Source organism: Oryx dammah, unplaced genomic scaffold (assembly GCF_014754425.2).
Source record: "Oryx dammah isolate SB20612 unplaced genomic scaffold, SCBI_Odam_1.1 HiC_scaffold_1, whole genome shotgun sequence".
Lineage (NCBI taxonomy): Eukaryota > Metazoa > Chordata > Mammalia > Artiodactyla > Bovidae > Oryx > Oryx dammah.
In genome coordinates this window covers 44,310,575-44,327,004 of record NW_024070185.1, presented here as the reverse complement: position 1 = coordinate 44,327,004, position 16,430 = coordinate 44,310,575, and the positions used below count along the sequence as shown (strand labels likewise).

Genomic DNA, 16,430 nt, shown 5'->3' with positions numbered 1-16,430 from the left:
ATTCTGATTGCTAGAATTTTGTTGAGGATTTTTGCATCTATGTTCATCAGTGATATTGGCCTGTAGTTTTCCTTTTTTGTAGTATCTTTGTCAGGTTTTGGTATTAGGGTGATGGTGGCCTCATAGAATGAGTTTGGAAGTTTCCCTTCCTCTGCAATTTTCTGGAAGAGTTTGAGTAGGATAGGTGTTAACTCTTCTCGAAATTTTTGGTAGAATTCAGCTGTGAAGCCGTCTGGACCTGGGCTTTTGTTTGCTGGAAGATTTCTGATTACAGTTTCAATTTCCGTGCTTGTGATGGGTCTGTTAAGATTGTCTATTTCTTCCTGGTTTAGTTTTGGAAAATTGTATTTTTCTAAGAATTTGTCCATTTCTTCCAGGTTGTCCATTTTATTGGCATATAATTGCTGATAGTAGTCTCTTATGATCCTTTGTATTTCTGTGTTGTCTGTTGTGATCTCTCCATTTTCATTTCTAATTTTATAGAATTGATGCTTTCAAACTGTGGTGTTGGAGAAGACTCTTGAGAGTCCCTCGGACAGCAAGGAGATCAAATCAGTCAATCCTACACTAAAGCAACGCTGAATAGTCATTGGAAGGACTGATGCCAAAGCTGAAGCTCCAGTACTGTGGCCATCTGATGTGAAGAGTAGTTTCACTGGAAAAGACCCTGATGCTGGGAAAGACTGAGGACAGGAGGAGGAGGGAACAGAGGGTGAGATGGTAAGATAGCATCACAGACTCAATGGACAGGAATTTGAGCAAATTCTGAGAGTGAAGGACAGCTGAGCCTGGCATGCTGCAGTCCATGAGGTCACAAAGAGTTGGACGTGACTTAGAGACCAAAATACACTGACATGGTAAGATCTGAGACAAATTAAGTGAAAGAAAGTTGATACAAAATACTGTGTACAGCATTCCAACACCTGTATACAAAAACAAAAAAATATATTTTTGGCATGTATCTGCATAGAAAAACCCCTGAAGGATGTACAGATCCCTAGTAACAGGGGTCAGTAGAGCTAGACACTGGGTACAAAAGGGACAGGAATGAAAAGGGCACTATTCACAGTATTTCTTTTAAAAGCATCCTGAGTATTAACCCTTCTATGTATTACCATTTACAACATTAAATTTTTTTTTTTTTAAGCTGGGGGTAAAAGCCATAAGCCCAAAACCAAGCTCTGCACACTGGGTACCACACAGCAGAAAGATTCAGTAACCCTTCTGCTTAGTAAGCTGCTCCAGTGAATAACAAATAGCAGCCTGACATGAATGGAGCTCTATGAAAGAAATGCAAATTACTGGACTGTTGGCCCCAGCTGGAGGTTGTCAGGAGGTACAGGGGACAAGAGCCACACCACACAGCAGGCACGGCGAGGATCAGCCAGCAGACCTATGGGGGACCCGCAGGGTACCTACAGAGGACCTATAGGACCTACGGAGTACCAGTGCGTGCTAGTCCACTGATGTCCAGCAAAGAGACTCCTCTGCACATGCAGGAAATGCTGAGTCAAGGCAGCAAACACAACTGCAATCAGCATTCGTCCCCTGGCCAGTGGGAGAGCTCCACCAAAGACCCCTGCGGGCTGTCCAGGCCTGAGCCTGGTGGCAGCCATCAGGAGCCGGTCAGGCATCTAGACTCAGCAAAACTGAAGTCTGCCGAAGAGAAGACTTCTTCACAATATAAGACTTAGGTCTCTTCAACCCATTTTAAAAAGACCCCAGTTTCCTATCTCAGCATAAAATTGAGGCTTTGGAAATTTCAGCTACGATGTTTTCAGCAGTGATTCGAGATGTTTGGATCCCATAAGCTGGTAAAATTTCAGCAATAAAAATCTGGAGACCAAAATGTCATACATTTTTAGTTGTCTGACTTAGTATGAACAGAATGTTAGTTTCTAATTTTAAAAAATAGATATGAAACATGCAACAAACGTTTACTGTATAGCACAGGAAACTATAGTCAATATTTGTAATGACCTATAATGGAAAATAATTTCAAAAATAATATACGTGTATATGTATAACTGAATCATCTTGCTGTGCACCTGAAACATTGTAAGTCAACTATATTTCAATAAAATTAATATATATTAAGGAAAAAATCTTTAAAAAATCTTGAGGCCCACGTAGGATCTCCAATTTTATTTTGCCAAGTAAGAACCTAAATAAGTAAGCCAACATACAGTTCTACCTTATCAAGTTACTAAAGAAAGGGTTTGTTAACCTCACCAAAGGAGGAAGAAACTTCAAATAAAAAATAGTACTTTCTCTATCTTGTTCTTTTCTCCCTTATTTCATCAAGAAGCAGTTAGAGTTTATTACGGATCAGCTCTGGGATTTTGATATTTACTCTTCGGAGTTGGGTTCAGTGTTCAATTTAACTGAACTTAATTAGTGCTTGTCTTCAGTCCAGAAGTATGTTATTTCTCAATGGCAGTAAATGTTTAGGGTTATAATGCTGAAGCTTGAGAAGCAGTAGCCAGCATCTGGAATTTCCCATTTAGCAGATAAGGAAGTCAGAGCCTAGGGAGGGAAAGTAATGACCTAAGTTAGTCAGGAACAAACAAGAGGAGGAGATTAGATCTACACCAAGGCAGTGGAACAGTCAGCAGCAATTAGGTTGGCCTTAATTTCAACTTGATGTTCCTCGGTTAGTCTTCCTTTTCAGGATCCTGTTAAAGGTTTCAGAGTACAACCTCCCCAAATACCCCAATTATCTCCCCACCCCCATGCTCGCCCCATCCCTAATCATGCTGCAGGATCAGGTGGGCTGAATTTGATTAGCCATTTAGGGGTTCTCATTTGTATGTACCATGAACACCCTGCTTTGCATGTGTGGTTTCAGAGCCTGATAACCAAGCACTATTTTCAGTGGCACCGAGTGGAGAGATCTGATGCTCAGCAATGGGGTGAAATTGATTTAGTATCTCCAGGACTCTTAAGAGGTCCAGTTTTGGAGCTGAGGCCCAGAGCTTTGATGTTTTAGAGGCAACATCTTATGTATGTAGAGGCAACATTTTATATATGGTGAGCTTCCTTGATTTCAAACTGTAATTGTTAGTTAGTGGCCTCCTGGCAAAACGAGTGGGTCAGCAACTCCTGGGTGACAGATTTATTATAAGGGATTAGCTCATGTGGTTATGGAGGCTGAGAAGTCCAACGATCTGCCACATGTGAGCTGGGGGCCCAGGAAAGCTGGTAGTGTAATTCCAATCCAAACCCAAAGGTCTGAGAGTCAGGTAAGCCAATGGTATAAGTCCCAGTCTAAGCCTGAAGGCCCAAGAATCAGGAACACTGATGTTCCAGGGCAGTGATAATGGCCAGGGCCTGTGGGGCTCCTGGATATAAGCCCTTTTTGTGTCTTCCATTTCTTTGATTATAAGAAACAGCCTTAGTTCAGTCTCCCTGACCTTCCCTGAGTTCCAATGGGCAGATTCAAGTAGTTAACTAGGGAACAGAGGGGATGTGAGGCCAGGGAGAAACAGTCAAGAGCAGCCTTAGGGCAAGGTCCTGTTTTCCCATCAGTGGATACACACAAAAATATCTTTGAGCTATTCTGCAGATACTGAAGCCCCCTCCAGGTGAAAGGAGTTAATGATTAATGGTGGTATGCTGCCCACAAGCATGAAGACCCCAGACCAGTTGGACCTGAAGGCAGACTCCCACTTACTTCACCACCGACCCGTCAGAAGAATGTCCACGGACTGATCACACCCTCTTTGAACAACTACTATAAAACTTCTCACTATCCTTCCCAAGTGGGGACACATGGTTTAAGGGCATTCGCCCACTGTGTCCCCCTTTGCCTGGCAAAGTAATAAAGCTATCCTTTTCTACTTCACCCAAAATTCTGTCTCCAAGTTTTGATTCACCACCAGTGTACCGAGAAGCTGAGCTTTCAGCATCAGCAGGAGATGTCCCATCTCAAGCAAGGAGTGAATCAGCCCTTTTGCCACCTTTTTGTTCTATTCAGGGTGATGCCCACCCAAACTGTGAGGGGATCTTTTTTTACTCAGGCTACTGATTCAAATGCTAATTTCTTCTAGAAATATCTTCACAGACACACCCAGAAAAAATGTCTCATCAGCTCTCTGGGCATCTCTTAGCCAGTCAAGTTGACACATCAACTTAACCATCACACCTCCCATGAGGCAGGATAAGTGACTTTGTCCTAATATACAGATGGCGATACTGAGACAAAGAAAACTTAAGTGTAATACAATTGGACCAGTGACACCACAGTCCAGTAACAAACTAGTGGTGGTACCCAGTCTTCAAAGTGAACCTGTTTATGGCAGGGTATGCAGAAGCAGCGTTAGGCATTACTAATTGCCTCTGCCAACTCAGGCAAGGTGGAGATTGCTTAGTTTTCACATACAACTATTTAACCTAGGTAATAGAAATTGGTTCTCTCTCTTGCCAAATCAGACAGTGACAGTGTTTTTCCATTCTCCTGAAGGAAAAACAAAACCAACATAATGAAACAAAAGACACACTCCCTGAAGGTGCCAGCCTCCTTCTGCTGAACACATTTATGATGCGTACCCCTGAGCTGCCTTCTGGAACACAAGGTTGCACCATCTTTTGAGGCAAACAAGCTAACAGCCAGTCTTTAAAAGTGAGTAGCTGAAGACAGCTTAAATTCCAAAACCAAAGAACATATTCCAGGGTGTCATTTATTGGGAAAGTGTGATATCGTTGTTCATCACCTAAATGCTAAACTTCTAAAGTAGTTATTAGCACACTGAAAAATTATGTTTACAAGACAATTTCAAATAAGTTAAAATGTTATGTAATATTCAGTGCATGCAACACATTTTTCACTTTTTGAATTAAAGGAAGAGGTATATAATCCTTATTGATAGGGAATTATCTTTCCCACATCCCCACTACACAAATATTGAATAAATATTTGAAAAGTTTTGACTTGAAGGGACCTTGTATTATTGGCTTTACCAGCAACAGTCACACCTCTCATTTAATCCTGAGCAGAATATTCCGGTAGCTTTGTATTCTATCCACATCTATACAAAACTTTGTATGGAAAAAAACAAGTATAGATCAAGGGTTGGCAAACCTTTTAGAGTCTTTGTTACAACTACTCAACTCTACTGTTGTAGTGGAAAAGGAACCCTAAACAATATGTAAGTGAATAGACGTGGCTGTTATGATTAAACTTTATTTAAAAAAAAAAAAAGAAGCATGGGGCCGGCTTTTTCTCATGAGCTGTAGTGTGCTGACCCAAGGTACACATGGATTCTTGGATGAGTTTATGTCAGTGAAACTTGAAATGCAGGTGGTTGGCTAGTCTGTCAAAACCCTAAATGTACCACTGATATTTGGTAATGCTTATATGCATCTTTGACTTATGTTTGGTTGTCATTTAGAATAATATCATAGCTCAGGTGGTGAAGAATCTGCCTGCAATGCAGGAGACCCAAGTTCGATTCCTGGGCCAGGAAGATCCCCTGGAGAAGGGATAGGCTACCCACTCCAGTACTCTTGGGCTTCCTTGGTAGCTCAGCTGGTAAAGAATCTGCCTGCAATGTGGGAGACCTGGGTTCAATCTCTGGGTTGGGAAGATCCCCTGGATAAGAGAAAGGCTACCCACTCCAGTATTCTCGCCTGGAAAATTCCATGGACTGTATAGTTGATAGGGTCGCAAAGAGTCGGACATGACTGAGTGACTTTCACTTGGTGATTCAAATAAATCCCGAAGGAGACAATCCATTAAACCTAAGGGCAGTCTGCAATGATCTTCACATCAAGCTAAACTCCAGTGAGCAGATGAAAATACAGGCGATTTCTTTTTTTGTTTTTTTAACAAATTCTTCAACTAGATAATTATTCTTGAATATGGAAAGATTATATTTATTGCCAGCTTTCAAACCATATTTTCCATCCCAGAGAAGGCAGTGATGGTGTCTCCTACAGAGGACAGAAGGATGGATTCAAGCTGGCTGTCAAGGGGCCAGATAGATAGATTTAGTTTCATAATTCTAGAAGCTTTGTTCTTTTTTTAATTCAAAAAGAAATACCATTCCTGTGTTTCATCACCATAGTATAGGGAGAAACAAAACTGTGGACCCAGCCACTGCTGAGTTCAAATCCTGGCTTTACCATTTACTGGTTTATCACTTTGGGTTAAGACATCTAATACCTCAGGGCCTTAGTTACTTCATATATAAAATAGTTTTTTTCCTAATGGTAAAGATGAAAAGTAATAACAATTATATTGTAGAACATACAAATATTATTAATAAGACTATGCTTAGTTCATAGTTGGTACTTAAACTTTGCCTCCTGTTGCTGCCTCTGGTTCATGTTTACATGGTAGAAACATGATAAAACATTGTCTATCTTCCTAATCCCCTTTACACATGAAAAATCTACAACCTTGAGTTCTGGGTGGTACAGAATTTGGGGTCAAAAGACTAAGATATGGTCATGGTTCTCTTACTCATCAATTTTGTCATTTTGGAAGATCATGGAACCAGACAGTTAAAAAGAATTTTATATCATCCTTAAAATCTTAAACAGGTCTAGGGCTCTTTTCCAGCTACAAAATGAAATAATCTGTGGTGCAAATACATAATATCTAAAAATAACTTCAAGCCACCTTAAAATAAAGAAATAAAAAATAACACAGTGCACTTCGTTGCTAAGGGAAACAGATTCTGCAGTCTCAGAGCAGTAGTAAATTAAAACATCTCAAGGCACCCTAAGCAATTAGTTCTATGACCCAGATAAATGCATTGGATTTTAGAGCCACCAGGGACTTTAGAATGTTTCAACTGCTTGCAACAAGGGCCTCTCACCCCTAGGCAGGTAGAGAAATATGGATGGGTAGGGAGGGAGCATTATTTGGCTCCTTTACTGAGTTGTAACTGACATACAATAAAATGTACAGTTTGTTAGTTCTCACATATGTGTATACCTATGAAACCACCACCAGAATCAAGAAACTGAATTTATCCATCACTTTGTGGGAAGGGTTTTGATCGTTATAGTAATGAGATATTACTGGCATGGCCTGGGGATGGCAAATGTTCCGTCTTGCACAAAGAATTAGCTCATCTAAAATAAAGTCAAAAGCACATTTGTTGAGAAATACTGGGACCAATCCCTTTGCTAAACCAAAGAAGAAATGGAGCCCAGATGAGGAAACTGAGGCAAGACCCCCCCCATGTGAGTTTCTTGTTTTCATGTAAATGCATCTGGAACATATATGTTCTTTTAAAATTATTAGAGTAATAATTACCTTTCCAATTATTATTGGAATATAGTTGCTCCAGAAAAACATCTACTTCTGACTATGCTAAAGGCTTTGACTGTGTGGATCACAACAAACTGTGGAAAATTCTTTAAGAGATAGGAATACCAGACCACCTTGCCTGCATCCTGAGAAGCCTGTATGCAGCTCAAGAAGCAACAGTTAGAACCAGACATGGAACAATGGACTGGTTCAAAATTGGGAAAGGAGTACATCAAGGCTGTATATTGTCACCCTGTTTATTTAACTTATATGCAGAGTACATCATATGAAATGCCAGGCTGGATGAAGCACAAGTAGGAATCAAGATTGCTGGGAGAAATATCAATAACCGCAGATACACAGATGACACCACCCTTATGATAGAAACGAACTAAAGAGCCCCTTGATGAGGGTGAAAGAGGAGAGTAATATAGCTGGCTTAAAACTCAATGCCCCAAAAATAAAGATTATGGTATCCAGTCCCATCACTTTGTGACAAATAGATGGGGAAACAATGGAAACAATGACAGACTTTATTTTCTTGGGTTCCAAAATCACTGCAGATGGTGACTGCAGCCATGAAATTAAAAGACGCTTGCTCCTTGGAAGAAAAGCTATGACAAACCTAGGCAGAATATTAAAAAGCAGAGACGTTACTGGCTGACAAAGGTCCGTATAGTCAAAGCTACGGTTGTTCCAGTAGTCAGGTATGAATGTGCAAGTTGGACCACAAAGAGGACTGAGTGCCGAAGAATTGATGCTTTGGAACTGTGGTGTTGGAGAAGACTCTTGAGAGTCTCATGGACTCAGTCAATACTAAAGGAAATCAGTCCTGAATATTCATTGAAGGGACTGATGCTGAAGCTCCAATATTTAGGCCACCTGATGTGAAGAGCCAACTCATTGGAAAAGACCCTGATGCTGGGAAAGACTGAAGGCAGGAGGAGAAGGGGACGACAGAGGACAAGATGGTTGGATGGCATCAGTGACTCAATGGACATGAGTTTAAGCAAGCTCCGGGAGATGGTGAAGGACAGGGAAGGCTGGCGTGCTGCAGCAGTCCATGGGGTTGTAAAGAGTCGGACACAACTGACTGACTGACTGAACAACAATAGTTGCTTTACACTGATGTGTCAGTGTTGGCTATAGAGTAAAGTGAATTAGATATATACATAATCCTTCTTTTTTGGATTTCTGTCCCGTTTAGTTCACCACAGAGCACCAAATAGAGTTCCTTGTACTGTGTGTTCTTTAAACAAGCAATACAGTTTTGATTAAATTTAGTCTGAATCAAATGTTTCATGTCATACTGACATTTAAAAGCTATACAAGCTCTGAATGATATATTTGAATGTGACAGTGGACTCTTCTCAATAGGATCAGTTAGCTAGGTGCTCCCTTCCCCAGAGACATGCGTGTCATTCAGTGGCTGCTGCTGCTTTCTTGGGATACGGAGTTAAGGTCAAAGACGCAAAATCCAGGTAGGTACAACTTTGGTTCTCTATTCCTGAAGAAAAAAATCTCATTTTGTCTTAATCATAAAAATGCAGTATGCTTATGATAAACTGTCCATGAACAAAAGGAATCAAAACACTCAGAAGGACCTGAAAACAGTGTTTGCTCAGCTGTGTCCGACTCTTTGAGACCCCATGGACTGTCGCCTCTCTCCACAGAATTCTCCAGGCAAGACTACTGGAGTGGGTAGCCATTTCCTTCTCCAGGAGGTCTTCCTGACCCAGGAATCGAACCTGGATCGTCCACATTGCAGGCAGACCGTCTAAGCCACTGGAGAAGCCCCCTAAAAGTGTCTATGAAGACCTTATTTATGCACTCCTTGTTGTATAGTATCTCATACAGTGTCATGTATAATTCAGTTGTTAAATATATATAATTTTTATATTTAAGATATTAATTTAAAAATCATTTGGGGTTTTATGTGCTCCAAGAACAAAGTTTGTTATCTATTAGAACAATCGTTACTCTAAAATGGGAGGCAAAGTGCCAGCTCAGTAATTCTCACACTTTTATGTGCTTAGAATCACCTGGAGCAATTGTTAAACAGATTCCTAGGTCCTAGCCCCAGAGTTTCTAATTTTGTTGATCTGGGAGGGGGGAGCCCAAGAGCCTGCATGTCTAACAAGTTCTAGATGATGCTGATGATGCAGGCCTGAGGACCATATGCTTTCTCCTGGTGCCCATCAACGGTTGGCTCTATTGATTGGACAGCATAAGTAGAAGAGATCAGCCAGAATGGAACACCCTGCTCTTTGTACACCCATCTTTGCTGTAACTGCTCAAGTACCCTAACTCACTGCCAGCCATCATTCCACAAAAGGCCTCAAATAAATAAATAAGATTGAAAGGTTTGAGTAGAGGCACTAGAAGACCATGAGAATTAGAATATTCTGTAAACACATTTAAACAAATTTGAGTCTAACACAACATACTAAAAGATTAAGACAAACTCATGACCTCCTGATTTTAAAGACAAAAAATGGTTAATACATACTTTTTTGAATGATAGACTGTTAAAAAACAAACACAAAGGACAATTTCCAGCTACAGAGAGAGTAACAGTGTCATGAACAGACAGGATTATATCTTAGGTCTTGGGGTTGTCCATATTCTGCATGAAAACTAGTTCTCATAACTGCAAGGGAAACGGAGAGGTAAACTTCTAACCTTTCATAGACCAACTTTGTTCTTCAGCTAAGAGGATTTAAAGCAAAATGAGGCACAGATGAACCTATTTGCAGGGCAAGAATAGAGATGCAGACATAGAGAATGGACATGTGGACATGGGGAGAAGGGAAGGGGGGACGAATTGGGAAACCAGGATTGACATGTATACACTACCATGTGTGAAACAGCTAGCTAGCAGGAACCCACTGCAGAGCACAGGAAGCTCAGCTCAGCGCTCTGTGATGACCTAGATGGGTGGCGGAGGAAGTGAGGGAGGGGATGTATATATACAGATAGCTGATATACTTTACTGTACAGTAGAAAGTAACAAAACATTGGTAAAGCAATTATACTCCAATTTTAAAAAATAATGCAGAGATGATAAATTTTAAAAGAATGAGGCTGTCTAGGTTTCTAGCTGACTTTCTTTTATTTATGTGCTCTGTTGTGACTACATGGACACACTCATCTAAAGGTTTTATTTCTAGGAAGTTGATGCCTGGACAAAGAAATAAATTTAAGTACCATTTCCTTGAAGATTTTTAAAGACAATGAAAACATGGAGAGGAAAAGTGTCACCCAAACATTCTCACTCAAGCCTAGCAATAATTGATAATAAAATTGGCTTATTTTAGAGAGAAACATTTACTTTAAAATAAATGACAAGTCAATCCTTATAGCCACAAAGACAATATAATTGCTTCCAAATCCCTAGGTTGAGTATCTATTTTCTTTCTTTGAAAAGTCCTGTCAGTGGTAGTGACATTTCCAATTTAATAGTGAGTACTTCTCTTCTTATATTAACTGAGCATTAGACCTTTAAATTGTTTGTTTTATTTTGGTATAGCATGCATAATATAAATTTGCCATCTTACCCATTTTTAAACATAAACTTATGTGGCATTATGTCCATTCACACTGTTGTGCAACCATCACTATCATCCATCTCAGATTTATTTAATTGATTTATCCCCCCAGTATGGGGCTTCCCAGGTGGCACTAGTGGTAAAAAAAAAAGAACTCAACTGCCAACACAGGAGACATTAAGAGATATGAGTTTGGTCCCTTGGTCAGGAAGATCCCTTGGAGGAGGGCATAGCAACCTACTTCAGTATTCTTGCCTGGGAAATCCTAGGCACAGAAGAGCCTGGTGGGCTATAGTCCGTAAAGTCACAAAGAATCAGACACGACTGAAGTGACTTGGCACATTAGCATGCACGTGATAAAGTCAGAGGTGACATGTATGGGTAACTTGGGTGTCTTTTCAAATATGCTGTCGAAATAGGGGAACTCCCTTAAGTTTTCTGGAGGAGAGTTAAAAGAGGAAACACATGAGAATATTCAGATAGCAGAACCAACTATGGGTTCCCCAACTCATTTCTTAAATTAGGGCTACGGCAAAAACTTGACACCATCTGCTGCATCTCAGGTGCCCTCTTTTTCTAAACCTATGCAGACATCACTCTGTGATTACTGTACGCCTTCCCACTGAGTTTCAAAGTCTTTCTCCATATGGTCTTTCAGGCATTATTACAACTAATTAATTACAGCTGACCCATAGGATGAACTCTATTTACCATCTGCTATAAAAATGCAGGCCATGTTAAAAAAAAATGCAAGCCATTTAATACAACCAAAAGTAATAATTACTTGGATTACTTTTGGGCACACCAAAGGTCCAGCATGAACATCAGTACATAATGTACACATGCATTGGTAGAAAAGTCTTGTACCAGTAGAAAAGTCTTCAATATGGGGATGTCACAAGAAAGGTTCCTTAGCATGGAAATCATCACAATAAACAATGTTCTTACCTGGGCAGGAACACACTTTCCACCACATAAAAATCTTGCATGAGAACATCTCGGTCTGGCTTGGAGGTGAGATTACCCACTGTGTATCCTATTCCCAGCTGAATAGCACCTTTGATGGCAGATGATGCAGTCTGCAGGGAAAACAAGGATTTCAGCGTTAGCCTCGATAGTCGGGACCTTGTTCAATATCACAAGTTCCAAAAACAGGAGAGTGAGGTTAGATTTCTTCTCTTGTTCCTAAGCAACAAGGAAGCTAGATTTAGAAAGATGACAAGATGCTTCTTTTGATGGAGAATCCTTTCCAAACATCAAGGACCTTTCCTTCCATGAAATTATTTTGGTGGTTATCTTTCCTATAAATGTTCCTAAGGTCAAATTACCGTCCAAAATCTCTATCTTTCTTTTATTAAGAACTGAGAAACTTTCAATATATAGCAATGTAATTTCTACCAAAGGATAATTGTCACAGTCACATTTTTAAAAAATCAGTTCTGTAACATACCTATGGATCAGGAAGAGTATTTTGGCTTCAGAAGAAATGAGAGAGTAAAACATAATTGCAGCCTTTGGAATACATAAAATTTAACTTGAAAATTGCTTACTAGTCTTGCCAAGGGTCCATAATCAAAATTTCCTTCACTGATCTATAATAAAATACAGTTTTGGAACCTCAATATTTCAAATTTACTGCTTTTCTAATATTATTCCACAGTTAAACTGACATAATGTTAACTTGGAGGAATGACATATATATTTGTGTGTGTGCACACGTGTGCATGTATATATAAACAGTTTTAACCAACATAATAGGAGAAATAGAATAACTTAATTTTGGAAAATCGGAATACATTCTTCTTAATGGTGCAAGTGTGGCATGTTTTTTTACGCCTTGCAATGTTTAATATAGTACCCACTGGGACAGAAGAGCCTGGCAGGTTACAGCCTATTGATTGCATACAGTCCGACACAACAGAGCGATTATCTCTCACTCAGACAGTGGGAACTACAAAAATACTTAAATCACTGGTTCTCAGCCAGGGGCATCTGACATTGGAGACATTTTTTAGTTGTCATAGAAAGCAATGGCACTCCACTCTGGTGCTCTTGCCTGGAGGATCCCATGGATGGGGGAGCCTGGTGGGCTGCAGTCCATGGGGTCGCTGGGAGTCGGGCATGACTGAGCGACTTCACTTTCACTTTTCACTTTCGTGCATTGGAGAAGGAAATGGCAACCCACTCCAGTATTCTTGCCTGGAGAATCCCAGGGACAGAGGAGCCTAGTGGGCTGCCATCTATGGGGTCGCACAGAGTTGGACACGACTGAAGTGACTTAGCAGCAGCAGCAGCAGCAGCAGCAGCAACCAGTGGTGGTAGAGCTACTGGCATCTAGTGGGTAGAGGTCAGGAATGCTGTTACAACATCCTACAATGCACAGGACAGCTTCTCATAACAACAAATTATCAAGCCCCAAACATTAGTGCTGAGGCTAAGAAACCATGCCTTAAAATGAATGTAATAAATATCACCTGGTTAATAAAAAAAATATTCTTTTTGAGATAACATTTTCACTTAGCAAGTCCAAGACCCATCTCCATCTTCCCAGATGCTGCTTTTAAAAAAAATTTTCTTAATGCTTTTAACATCAAAAAATATCTCTCTTCTTGAAAAATGTATCCTCTTGATTTCTATGCTAGAACACAGTCCTGTGTCCATGTCTACCTTTTCTGATGGTCTCTCATTTCTTCACTAAATTCTCATATTTTGTTTGCTATAATTGCTGTGTCCCTAAAAGTTGGATCCTTGATTCTCAAATTTCCTTAGTTATGCAGACGATCAATCCATTCCTAATGGTTTCAAATACTGGCTCCATGCATATGACTCTCAGAACCTACGTGGACACTGTTTTATCATCACAAACACAGTACACGTGGCACCAAACCATTATCTTACAACCAGCCCCCCTACCTCCAAGCCTGGTGTTCCTCTCCCTAAGCTCTGTAATCCTGTCACTGAAGGCTGAGCCCCAAGCAAACCACACCTTGCGCAGGGCTGGGTCCCCAGGAAATATTTGCTGACTGGGCCTGAAATGATCACAATCATTCATACAGCTCAGTCACTTCCACTATACAGTCAGTAACCCTCACTATCCCATAGACTCATCACTCAATCACACTGCTTATTTCACTGCAAATATTATATCAGCCTTAGTGTGAGGACAACTATAATATCTATCCCCTTCCATGCAGTTAAGAGAAACATCCTGGGGCTTTTCTTCTTTACATATGCCTTTTTACTCACGATCCCAGAGCAGCAAGATGGCAAAAGACTGAGAGTCAAGCCCAAATAGTGCAACTAGTGCTTCAAAAACAAAAAGCTGCTATTTTAATCTTCCCACTGCGAGCTCAGCAATGCCACCAGTTGGCATCAGTGACCTTTTGTACTGATAGCTCTGACTTCTGAAGGCTGAAATGAATTTTTCTCATTTTAACCTCACATAAAAATTCAAAAGGTTTCTCTTCTCCTATCCATCACACAGGGCAAAATGGCACACGATGTGACATCAGCATTTTCCAGAAGACACGTACAGTCTGAAACTTTCTATTCCAGATCTATCAACAGACGCACACACTCTCAAACTGTTTTTCCTTCCCTTTACCACACACCTGACTCTGCTTCCAGAAATACCTGTATTTCTGCTTAATTCAGTCATTTAGTGTGCTTCTTGGACTGGAACACATATGAAACATGGAATGCCCAATTCCTTGTTAACCACCCTTCTGTCTTATCCCAGAGAAGGCAAATGGCAACCCACTCCAGTACTCTTGCCTGGAAAATCCCATGAATGGAGGAGCCTGGTAGGCTGAGGTCCATGGGGTCGCTAAGAGTCAGACACGGCTAAGAGTCTTCACTTTCACTTTTCACTTTCATGCATTGGAGAAGGAAATAGCAACCCACTCCAGTGTTCTTGCCTGGAGAATCCCAGGGACGGGGGAGCCTGGTGGGCTGCCATCTATGGAGGTGCACAGAGTTGGACACGACTGAAACGACTTAGCAGCAGCAGTCTTATCCCACCCCCAGCAACAGAAGGTGGTCAAAGTTGCAGCAGTCTATATCTGGTATTTGCAAACTTTAGAAAGTCTGAGAATCACTGGGTCATTTGTTAAAACAGACCAAAAGCACAACTATGGAGACTGTAAGAAGATCAGTGCTTGCCAGGGGTTTGGGGAGGCGAAGTAGAGCACAGAGGATTTTCAGGGCAGGGAAAGCACTCTGCACAATTCCTTTATGATGGTGTGTCACGCATGCTCCTTCATGTCTCTTTGTGACTCCATGGACTATAGCCCGCCAGGCTTCTCTGTCCATGGAATTTTCCAGGCAAGAATACTGGAATGGGTTGCCATTTCCTTCTCCAGGGGCTCTTCCCAACCCAGGAAGAGCTCTTCTCGAACCCACATCCCTTGAGTCTCCTGCATTGTCAGGCAGATTCTTTACCACTAAGCTACCTGGGAAGTCCACTTTTATGATGGATACACTATTATGAATTTGTCTAAACCCATAGAATGTACTCCATCAAGAGTGAGCTGGAATATAAACTGTGGACTTTGGGTGATTATGATCTGTCCATGTAGATTCATCAGTTGTAACAGTGAACCACTCTGGTGGGGGATGTTGACAATGGGCAGGCTGTGCATGTGTGGGTACAGGGGGTGATGGGAAATTTCTGCATCTTCCTCCCAATTTTTTTGTTAACCTACAACTGCTCTAAAGAACAAATCTTTAAAAAAATGTCAGCAAGCACTAAAAAACAAGAACCAAAGTGACTTAGGGATTGCATCTCCAGAATTCCTGACTCGGAAAGTCGCAAGTGAGGCTCAAAATTTTGCTCTTGCTCTAAGGAGCATCAAGAAGCTTTTTTCTCCTATGGTATAAGATTGAATTTTGAGTTCCTGAAGGAATAAGATTTTGGAAAGGAGCTCATTGACATCTGTTTAAATAAATAAATAAAAAAAAAACAGACTTATAATAATACTATTACTTTCTTTTCATGCTCTTTAAAATTCAAGTGCTCTGAAGATAGAAATAAGAGAAGTCTTAATAAAAGTGAATTTTTTTATCAACTATTTGTGCCAGGGACTTGACATATGGATAACAATAATAATAATCACAATCAATCATAATTATGGCATATACTTAAAGAGCGTTTACTGAAAACACTCTATGAGGCAATCACTATTCTAAGTGCTTTCAGTTATATTAACTCTTCTATCCTCACAATAACCCTGTGAGGTAGGTACTATTATTATCTTCATTTTACTGACTCAAGTAGGTTTAGTTACTACACGAGGTCACGTGGCTAGCAAAGAGGTGGAGCTGGGACTCGTATCTGGCAAGTTTGGCTCCACAGTCCAGATCCAGGTTATAAACAAGTACTGTGCTGCCTCTTATATCAGAATCTCTAACCTCATTTAACCTTTTCAAGGACACCAAAGAGAGGGAGAATCACACCCATTTTACAGGTGGGCATTTAAAGCTCAGCAAGGTTATATGACTCCCTCTCTCACATTGTTAGCACATGGCAGAGTCTGCCTGCAAAGCCCATGCCGCTTCCCTGTCTCTTTTTTTCAAAATGAGTCTAGAATCAAAGTCAGAAGCTCTGGCTGTTTGACCTCAGCAAA

General features: G+C 40.6%; 1 protein-coding gene across 2 annotated transcripts in view; it reads right to left on the bottom strand.

Moving 5' to 3' along the window:
* PIP5K1B (phosphatidylinositol-4-phosphate 5-kinase type 1 beta) overlaps window positions 1–16,430 on the bottom strand; it is a 352,598-nt gene that overhangs the window by 170,926 nt on the left and 165,242 nt on the right. For both annotated transcript variants that reach the window (XM_040249018.1, XM_040249072.1), the window contains one exon: window positions 11,755–11,885. In XM_040249018.1, coding sequence (XP_040104952.1) covers window positions 11,755–11,885 — 131 coding nt within the window. The remainder of the gene's footprint in view (window positions 1–11,754; window positions 11,886–16,430) is intronic.